An 11,004-nucleotide genomic window follows, 5' to 3' on the forward strand; every position below is an offset into this window, starting at 1 on the left:
GCATACAGCTTACCTTGTAAAGCAAGGGGAATTTTCATTGCTGAGAGATTCTGTAGCATTTCCCAGAGTAGCTTCTAGTAAATGACAAAAACAGGTTTAAATACTGTAGCCTCACTCTCAGTCTGACTTGTGACCTCCAAGGCCTCTTGATTTTGAGTTTGAGAATTTAAGGTAGACCTGATATAATTTAAATGAAAGATGGTTTATCCTAAAACACAGTGACCTTTATTGAACTACTTGCAATGGCTATGTGCAAGGTACACCTGTGGAAACCAGTGCGGTCACTTCAAGATCCCCCCCTCCTAATACAGGGCAAGAGAATTAGGCATCAAATTGTGCAAGGACTGAAATGCTCACTGAAATCAGCATTACGCCCACTTTGGCATGCTGTGTCAGGCACCCAGGGCATAAGAAAAGGAAAGCAAGCTGTAGTGAATCATTTCACATTCAAAGCTGAGCAGCCTCAGCCATATATGTGGGTTGGTTTCCATACGGACATTGACACAGATTGTGTGGCTCATGTTGGGGTTGATTTACTGTTGAGTTATTTCGATCTGGGGAAATGACAGTATGCCAGGATGCAACTGCAACGTTAACAGTTTAAATTGAACCGGCCTCCACAGCTTACTTTGGATAAATGGTGTTGGGACTGTTTGACAAGTGCAACTTAGAATTGCTTGTTGGTTTCTGGGAGGCAGCAGGTTCCCTACTTCAGCAGCAGACCCTAGTCAGGACCTCCAGACCTCTGACTCCAGTGTTTGATGTTGCTTTTGTGGGGGATTTGGAAACTCGAATTGCATTCCTGGATCTGAGTGGGTTTGGGGAAGGCAGGAAAGGGGAGCTGGAGATTATCTTTAGGGAAAATCTAGCTTTTATTACATCACCTAAAGTGGCACAAACTGCTACACTAATGAAATCGTGTTCTTGGTTTAAAAGGGCAATTGTTAGCCTGACTTTTGTGCTCACTAAAAACATTCCCCCAATCTTGTTAAGTTATTGCTCTCATTTCGGATTTTTATAGCTGTGCAGCTTAGCAGCCTTCATTTCTTTACGTTTCATTCATTTTCCTTGTATTGATGATTAATGGAGGATGTCGAATGTTAGAGTGAGCAGGCATCAGCGATTGCAAGATCATAATTAGTTTAGCTGACGAGGGCCTCTGATAGCACTTGCATCTGGATGGAAAAATTACCCTATAGGGAGCTGGCTGCTCACCAGGTCTTTTTAGTGATAGATTGTGAAACACCCGATGAATCAAATGCCCTTTCAATGCCAAGAAAGTGTTCCAGTCTCGAAGCCAAAATTATGTCTGCAGAAAGCTTTCCATTTGAAATGTATCAGAGTACAATTATAACCATTGTATTTTTTTGGCAAGCACACCACTCCTCTACAGTATAGACTCTAGTTAAATAAATTGCCTAAATTTTATGAATCCCTGAAATTTTGACTTATGGTGTTTGTAATATTTAATTTATAATAAAATTAGGTTACAGCAAGACTTTTTCCACTCCTTATCTCATATGCCTATTTTATCATTAAAGGCTTTGCTTCCTAGCAAAAAGGAGAGAGCTGAGCCACAATTTGAGCATTTCTTAGTTTTTTTTTTTCTTTGCAAGAGTATTCCATTTCCTGCCTGTTCCTATTTGTGCCTACACACAGCCTGACTTTTGTTTAAATGAGAAGTTCAGCAGAATCACTACTTGGTCGCAAAAATGCAACCAACGGTACTAATTAGCAACTTTTAAATATTCTTAGCTAATCTTTGAATTTGGTGATTACACAATTCAGATCTCTCAAATCAGCACTGTATTGAACAAACCCTCTGGATTTCCAACTTTAAGGTCAGATTAAGTAAAGAACCAGTGACGGGACTGGGTTGTCTAGCTTCAGCAGACACCTCCTAAGGGTTGGAATTAGCAATATTGTACTTCTAGGCAGCAGTGTCTAAAGGTCCTCTCAGCTTTGGAGAATAGAAGGTGTTCTCTTTCTGGTTTCATAACAACAAGGGAAATACCAGAATGGGCTGTCTTCTATTATTCTCTTAGTACTTCTGTTGTATGAATGACATACAAAAAGGCACCAATCTGGTTTAATGTTAAATGGTTTCCATGATGAATTGTTTTAACCTGTATTCGAAGGCTCAGGTAGCATATTCCAAATGACTTTAAGCATATTGCCATGTGCTGTCTTTAAAAAGACACTTTTGTTTTGACACTTTTAAAAGGTATGTTTTAGGGTTGAGCATTTAGGAGCCATCATTAAAGGCATGCAACTCAAAGTTCAAAAAGTTAAAGCTGTTTCTGTGGAAAGCCTTTGGTGTTCCCCACACCTCATCCATCACTGTAGGGTTAATTATAATGAAAATCAGGGGTGCCTATTAAACACAATTGAACCTGACCTCATTATGGGCAGTGTGGTTTTATACTGTCATTGTTGTGAGTCTAAAGACAAAACTCCTGGGTTGATTTGGTCTAACTCCCTGGATCATGTGACTCACCTCTGACCTTGGATTTCTTTTTTTTCCCTCCTGTTTCAGAGGCGAAGAGGCTCTGGTGTTTTTTGTGCCAATTGCCTGACCACAAAGACCTCTCTTTGGCGAAAGAATGCAAATGGCGGATATGTATGCAATGCATGTGGTCTCTACCAGAAACTTCACTCGGTAAGAACACACCCCATCAGTTCAAGAGATGCTTACACAAATGAGCTGGCCTTGCTTATGGTTAATATGTCCCCTTTCACAATTTGTTCTGTCTATCTTTGCAGGGTTGTTTTATACAGTCATTTTGGGTGTACATATGATTTATTATAAAAAAAGCGCTTCCATGTTACAGGGAGATACATTTGAAATAATTAGTAATGTTTGTGCATCTTTGATTTAGAAGAGGAAAATGATTATTCTGGGAATGTCACATCACATAACAGATAGTTGGACTAATAGTTAACCAAATTGACCGGAATTAATTTAATTAGGAAGAGAAACAGCAAAAACAGAAGTTCAAGAGAGAAATAGAAGCACTCTGGATGTTCACTTCCCAGTTTACCTTCTGGAATTTAAAGAGCCATTTTGACTGTTTGACAGCTGGCCAAGCACCAGCATAGGACAATGCCACATGAATGTGGGGCTCCTTGGCTGAGGTGTGTGACGTCCTGAGTGACAAGCACAGAGGCATGGTAGAAGGGGCACAGGTACCCCATGTCTGCGATCTCCATCTGGCTTTGGCTCATGGGGGGGGTATTTGAACTAATTTTATTCAAACTTTTACTTCTAACTGTGTAATGGAATGCAACCTGACCAATCCCTCCATCTAAGCAGGAAATCTTACTTTTCTGAAGGACTTTTTCTATAGTTTAGATAGTATATTTGCTGACAAGAACTGCCTTTGAAATGGCAGTATCCCACTCAGTAAGTAGAAATCCTTTTCCCTGTGCCTGTTTTCATTTTACTTAGCACTGGACCACAGCTCTTAGCACAGGCTAGTGAAAAGACAAGAATTGCAGGGAATACATTTTGAGACAAAACATCTTCCTAAGTGGACACCGAAAACACTTTTGAAAAACATGCCCTCTGCCAGCGATGGTGCTAATTGAGAATACTGTACGGTCCCTAGCCTGTAGTATGGGGCTGGTAGACAGACCCTTTCTAACACTTTACATAGTTGTGTTTTAAGCTCAGCAACAAGCCTCTGTTTAATGAGTACTGACATTAATGGTTTTAATTGAACTTTGGCCAATCAACAGGCCAAGTAGTAATTAAATTGCTGCTTAGCCAAATTATGAAAATTTAACCACTGTGAAATAATCCAAACTTTTCTAAAAATGATTTTAATGCTCATCTCTCCAGAGGCAAGATGGTCTCGGCTTTGAGGTTTTATTTTTTTTCAATTTACCATAAATGTTGTACATAAAAATTATGTGAACACAAAAAATTAGAGAACAATGATAAAATTTTAAGAATTAATTCAATTCCAAGCTTCTTTGTAGTATATAGAATAAAGTCTGTATTTTTATGATACAAGCAGAAGTATTTATAAACTGGAACATTCTGTACACCATAAATGTTTGTGGCATGTCCAGCCCAGGTAGGGCTTTCATCCTGAAGCTAATAACTAAATCACCAGTAACAAATGTGTTACTCTCTTTACTTCTGTCTACCCAGTGACAACAGAAATAGTCTCCCAAATGTTTCTTATTTGTATTGTTTTAATATGTAATACAAATATATTTGTATCTAATACAAAAAAATCTCTTTCGTACTGAAGTTTAAATATTTCAGGAATGATTCACAATTATATATATATATATATATATATATATATATATATATATATATATATATACACACACACACGTATATATATACGTGTATATATATACATATATATATGTATATATATGCAGAAATGATCAATTATCTTTTGGAAAAAATCAGAACATTTGAACATTCTCCTAAAATTTAGTCTATAAATATACATTGATTTATTATACTTCCTCATTTCGTTTTACGAATCAAAATTAGAGCCCTTTAGTTTTTATTATAATCTTATCTACAAATTTTAGTCATATAGTATAAATACCTATTGAACATGAACATGTTCACCAATCATGTAATGTCTAAGCTGAATAAAATACTTAAGCTGAATGGAAGTCAACATTCATTTTAAGTAGAATGAAATGACAGATCAGATATTTGAACCAAAGCTGCAAAGGAATTTAGATTTCCAATATACAGCTAAATGCTTCACTTGTGAACCACTAAAAAATATATAGAGATCATTCGAACAGAAGAATCAAATTAAGGCTAAAAATTCCATGTGATAATTACCTGAATTTTTCTTTATAGTTTTGATAACAGTTTGCCTTTGATTATCTAGACTCTGATATGAATATCATATACTGCTTTTGCAATTCTTTAGGAAGATGTATATATTAGTCAGCTTAAAACATCATGACAGACTCCCAGAGGCCGAGTGGGTGGCTGAAAGTGACAGAAAGTGATTTTCTCACAGTTGTAACAGAAGTGCCAGGCTGACTGGAGTCCAGTGAGGGCTCTTCCCTACTTAGCTCTTCCCTTCTTAGCTGTGTCTCCATGCTCTGAGGAGAGCTCACTTCTTCTTCTTCTTACATCTTAGGGAAGGAAAATACCAGAATGGGCTGTCTTCTATTATTCTCTTAGTACTTCTGTTGTATGAATGACATACAAAAAGGCACCAGTCTGGAAATGGTTTCCATGATAAATTGTTTTAACCTGCATTCGACGTCTTATTGTATTAGGGCTGTACCTTTTTGGTTTTATTAAACCTTAATTTCCTCTTAAAGAGACAGTTGTAGACATGATCATGTTAGATATTCTATAGAAGAACTAAGCCAGGGAAGAAACATGTTTTAGTAGCTATTATGTAGCAATGCATACTTTTCTTGTTTTGTTTTTCATTACTGCTAATACTTACCTCCCAAATTACTTTTTTTGACATATCTATATATAACTCATGAACTGATTATATTTTAGAAAAATCATTTCTTCAAATGATATTCTCCTCACAACTTTTTTTATCAGTGGTGAAAGTCCTCGTCTTCTGAGTCAGAAAAAAGCTGCTTTCAAGCAAATTCAAGTTTTCCGTCCCCTCCCCCATCCCTTCAAAGATGGACATTATTTACTGAGGTTAAAACACTACATTTTGGTTACTTCCTCCGATCCTGCGTAGGGCAGAAAAGAGAATTTGTGAGTCGGTAGCATAAAAACTTTGAACTTAAGTGTGTGGTCTATAGCTGTGGGGAATTTTTAATGCATTGAATGCATTTTTTTTTTAATGTTTCTCTTTTATGTGTTGTGTGTGTGCTCCCAACAGACTCCGAGGCCTCTAAACATCATTAAACAAAACAACGGTGAGCAGATTATTAGGAGACGAACGAGAAAGCGCCTTAACCCGGAGGCACTTCAGGCTGAGCAGCTCAACAAGCAGCAGAGGGGAAGTGGTGAGGAGCAGGTCAACGGAAGCCCCTTAGAGAGGAGGTCCGAAGACCACTTAAACGAAAGTCACCAGAGAGAAATCCCACTTCCAAGCCTAAGTAAATATGAAGCCCAGGGTTCATTGACTAAAAGCCATCCTGCTCAGCAGCCGGTCCTGGTCGGCCAAACCCTGGATATTCACAAAAGGATGCAGCCTTTGCACATTCAGATAAAAAGTCCTCAGGAAAGTACTGGAGATCCAGGAAACAGTTCATCTGTATCTGAAGGGAAAGGAAGTTCTGAAAGAGGCAGTCCCATAGAGAAATACATGAGACCTGCAAAACACCCCAACTATTCTCCGCCAGGCAGCCCTATTGAAAAGTACCAGTATCCACTTTTTGGACTTCCTTTTGTACATAATGACTTCCAGAGTGAAGCTGATTGGCTACGGTTCTGGAGTAAATATAAGCTCTCTGTTCCTGGGAATCCACACTACTTGAGTCACGTGCCTGGCTTACCAAATCCTTGCCAAAACTATGTGCCTTATCCCACCTTCAATCTGCCTCCTCATTTTTCAGCTGTTGGATCAGACAATGACATTCCTCTAGATTTGGCGATCAAGCATTCCAGACCTGGGCCAACTGCAAACGGTGCCTCCAAGGAGAAAACAAAGGCACCCACAAACGTCAAAAATGAAGGTCCCTTGAATGTAGCTAAAACGGAGAAAGTTGACAGAAGCACTCAAGATGAACTTTCAACAAAATGTGTGCACTGTGGCATTGTCTTTCTGGATGAAGTGATGTATGCTTTGCATATGAGTTGCCATGGCGACAGCGGACCTTTCCAGTGCAGCATATGCCAGCATCTGTGCACGGACAAATATGACTTCACAACGCATATTCAGAGGGGCCTGCATAGGAACAATGCACAAGTGGAAAAAAACGGAAAATCTAAAGAGTGAAACCTTAGCACTTAGCACAATTAAATAGAAATAGGTTTTCTTGATGGGAATTCAATAGCTTGTAATGTCTTATGAAGACCTATTAAAAATACTTCATAGAGCCTGCCTTATCCAACATGAAATTCCCTCTTTAAAAAAAAAAATTCTTTCTTTTGATGAGTAGGTTACCAAGATTTTAAAATGAAACATATGGTCAGTGAGAAAGAATGGGAAATGATAAACATGAATTAAAAAAAAAAAAAAAAGCCTAGTGAGTCAAAAATATCTTGCCTAATGTATACTGGGGAATCTCCTTACAAAAGCCCACCAAATTATAGCTGTTTTGTTGGTAAAGATACAAATGCTGTCTAGAATTTGAGTTTACATACTATCATATGAAAGCAGTGTTAGGCTGGCTATTGGCCCCTTCATTCAAAAGTCTGTAAGAGGTTGCCTAATTTAAAGACATCATGAAATCCCAGCCAGATGAGGAGAAAATGAATCTCCAGGGCAATGGAAAACAGCACCCTCTCAAATTAGTCTCCTCTCATTGACCATGTTTCAGATTTAGACCTCGAAATGTGAAGTGTGGTTAGGCTTGTTGAGAGAGCAGTAAGAATCGTGACAGTTGGTGGTACAATGTTTTTCTGGCCAGCCCTGCCTGTACATACACATACACATCCTCTTTGATATTTTTTGTCCTTTAGATGTTCCAGTACTTGGTAGTCATTTTGTTTGCAGTGTAGACTCATTCTGTCCAAATATATCCATTCTTAAAAACAATGTCCTCAGTGCTTATGTAGTAATTTTATTTTAGCCAAATATTTCTTTCTTGTTTATGATGAACTGGTTTGGAATTTTTCAAGCCTCCTGTTGGTCACTAATCTCACTTGGCACATTGTAACTAAAGGAACCCCCCTCAATTCAAAGACTAGATCAACATAAATGTCAGGCCATGGGTTTAATTTGTTCAGGACACATGGTATTTCTCCGCAAGGTAACCTGCTGTATTTATTTATTTTCTTTTGGTTAAATATAATTTCCAAACTTTGTGGTCAGGCAGCATGCGAGGTTACGTTACCACAGACTGACAGTTGGTGTATGTACCAATCAATCCCTTCATTAGATTTATACAGGTTTAGTTAAGTAGCATTAAATAGGATTCTTAGAAGTATGTCTTCATAGTACTTTTAATACTTAAGGCTTTGTAAAAAGAAAAAAAAAAAAACAAACTATCCATGAAGGGAGAGCTCCTCAGCATAACTGCTCAGGGAAATAGGGCTAAATAATTGAACATTAAATAATTGGTATAAGGTGCTGTTAGTCGAGCATCAATGCTTGCTACAAGGATGTATGTACAAGGACTGACTTTAATAATTTGCATTATATTGTCCCAACCAGTAGTTTATTTTTTGCCACGGAGATGTAGAAGATATTACAAGCTACTGGATGCACTGTCAGATTAACTTATTTCATTAAAGAAGTTGGGAGAACAAATAGGAAAAAAACTTATTTTTCTAGTAAATATTAATGTATTACATTTCAAATAATGGTGCCTGACATATTGAATAATTATTTTCTACAGTGTACGTATGCAACAAAGATATTCCATCACGCATTAGAGTCAGTTCTGGCTCTGCCTAGCTGTTTACATTTGCAAATGTAGCAAACAAGGTAATGAAGCAACTATTTCTATTGCAGTAGGTATCTTTAGTGTGTATGTGTGTGCGCGTGTGTGTATGTGTGTGTTCAAGTTGTAAACGGTAACATGAAACAAAGGAAGTTCTCAATGTAATGGTGTGGAAAACCAGAAGGAAATGAAAATATTTTTATGCCTACTTAGGATACAAGGGTAGCACTATTCATTCCAAGTACTTTTTTTTCCTTAATTTTAAGTTCTTAACTCCCATTGTTATGCTTAAGATGATAAACATATATCCTCTTTTTATTGCTTTGTCTGTGTTTCAGAGGAAACATTTCAGAAATTATTTTGATAAGTGTTGCTGAAATCTGCAGCACTGATGTTTTTATTGCATTCTGTAGTCGCATTTGCACTCCATTTTTACATTAATTCGCAGTGGCTTTGTATTGTTTTGTTTCGTTGGGTTTGGCTTCTTTCTCACAATGCAGGAGTCTCATTTTTAGGGTTGGATGGCAGGTAGAGTTAACCAGTCCGTGACTGTTGTAGTGAGTGAAGTTAAAAATACTTTTCTGATGTTGTGTTCTCATCTACATTCTTGCATTTTTTTGTTTGTTTTCATGTTTAAAAAAAAGAAAAAAAGGAAAAAAAAAAGAAGATGGAGAGAAAGAAAATCATGACTAAGTCCTCTGCTCTGGTTTCATTGTTAAGGACCCTATTCTGATCTCACTTGTCTGTGGCATAGCTCTAATATTCACAAGAACTGAAATAAAGAGGTGGAATGAGGAGCTTTGACATTCAAATGACTTGATCTAATTTATCTTTCTTAGGAATTTTGGTGGATGCATCTCAGACTATAGTGTCATATCTGAGAGGTGACAAAAATCTAAAAAGGAGATTTCCCAAGCAACAATATTTAATTTCCTTAGTAAAAGAATATTAAAATGCACTGTACCAATCCTCAAGGCTCATTATATGTGGACTGCCCAAATCAGCAATATACCAGAAATTTGGTCAACTTGGGCAATATTGCACATTACATCTTTGATATCCTTATGCAATTTCTTCAGTGTGTTAGACACAAGTCGACTTTTCATTGTTGGCATGTATGCCTGTTGTTTTTCATTCCATTTTTTTTTCTCAGTCAGACATAGTAGCAATGGCTAGCATTGGAAAATACATATCACTGTGCTTGGAATATCTATGGTCAGTCTACTTTCAGTAGTTTGTTTTTGGATAGCATCGGTATGTTAGATCTTACTCCGTATTCCTTTATTATGAATTATTTTATTTTCATGTTTGTTTATGTTATTCATATTTTGGTAGAGAAAAAGGTGGGGCTTAAAAAAGATGGAACTTTATAATAACACTAAAATACTCCTTATTTTTTGATGAAACCTAAAGTTTTGATTCCATGTTTCTAAATGTATTAGAAAAATGGCTTTTATTTTTAAAGGCATTTGAATTGTTTTGTCTTAAATTGTGAAGGATTTTAAGTGAGCTATTTAGGTACTTAACCTTTTTTTGAAGGACTTTCAAGATGATTTTGGAACTTTTCTCTCTTGGAGAAGTCTTCATGGATATACCATCCAAAGCAGTATGCCATTTCAAACCTGCAATTCTTTTCAAATATTTGTCAATTCTAAATTGAGCTTTGGCTCCAACATTGGGCCAGAACCAGTTCATACACACTCTTCCTTTTCTTACATTTTTCTCATCTTTACTCACCCCTAAGAAAGTACTGTTGTTTGGGATATAAAACCATAAAGAGCCAGCCAGCCCACCTCAGAAGATTGTGGATTGAGAGAGACACTACATGCCTCTAAGTACATGAGAAAGGGATGGAGCTCACGGAGTTAACACTCTCTGTTGTTCAAATGGCAATGAGTTGCCCAGTTCTCTCTACATGTCATATTGAGATGTTTTTTTGTTTTGTTTTGTTTTGTTAAATCCACTTTTAAGATAGTAATGTTCTGTTCTAAACTGTTCTCTTTTAGTAAAGGTAGATTTTAGGAAACAAGCATGGGGATTCTTTCCTAAGGTAATAGTGAGAAGAGGGAACCAGTGATTATCTTCAAGAGCTTTTTGTGGAAGCCTGTGGTAGCACATCTTGTTTATGATTGCACATGTGCACATAATCTGTTATGATTTAATGCAAATACAGCTCCAAAAACATTAAAATGTATATATATTTTTAAATGCCTGGGGAAATGTTTTTCTTAATAAATTGAAGATGATCCATATTGCTATCAAAATAATTATTACCCTCTTGCCATGTGGCTGCAAACATCACCAAGTGACCTGTCATGAGATTCATGTACTGCCTGCCTACTTAGTTAACAAATATTAACACCTTTCTAGAAAATGGAGATATCTGCCATCTGGAGGTGGAATCATGGAGTGAATATGCTGGTGGTCAGGTGTCCATGCCGCATGCTGCCTCTGGGCCATATGCCAGCCTCTTGCCCATAGTTGAGA

At 37.1% G+C, this 11,004-nt stretch overlaps 1 protein-coding gene across 2 annotated transcripts in view; it reads left to right on the forward strand.

The window, feature by feature from the left end:
* Positions 1-8,142, forward strand: part of Trps1 (transcriptional repressor GATA binding 1) — a 234,421-nt gene extending 226,279 nt beyond the window's left edge. For both annotated transcript variants that reach the window (XM_059247548.1, XM_059247547.1), the window contains exons 5-6: positions 2,537-2,659; positions 5,847-8,142. In XM_059247548.1, coding sequence (XP_059103531.1) covers positions 2,537-2,659; positions 5,847-6,908 — 1,185 coding nt within the window. In that variant the 3' untranslated portion in view covers positions 6,909-8,142. The remainder of the gene's footprint in view (positions 1-2,536; positions 2,660-5,846) is intronic.
* The last annotated feature ends 2,862 nt before the right edge of the window (positions 8,143-11,004 follow it).

This window comes from Peromyscus eremicus, chromosome 20 (genome assembly GCF_949786415.1).
Source record: "Peromyscus eremicus chromosome 20, PerEre_H2_v1, whole genome shotgun sequence".
NCBI lineage: Eukaryota > Metazoa > Chordata > Mammalia > Rodentia > Cricetidae > Peromyscus > Peromyscus eremicus.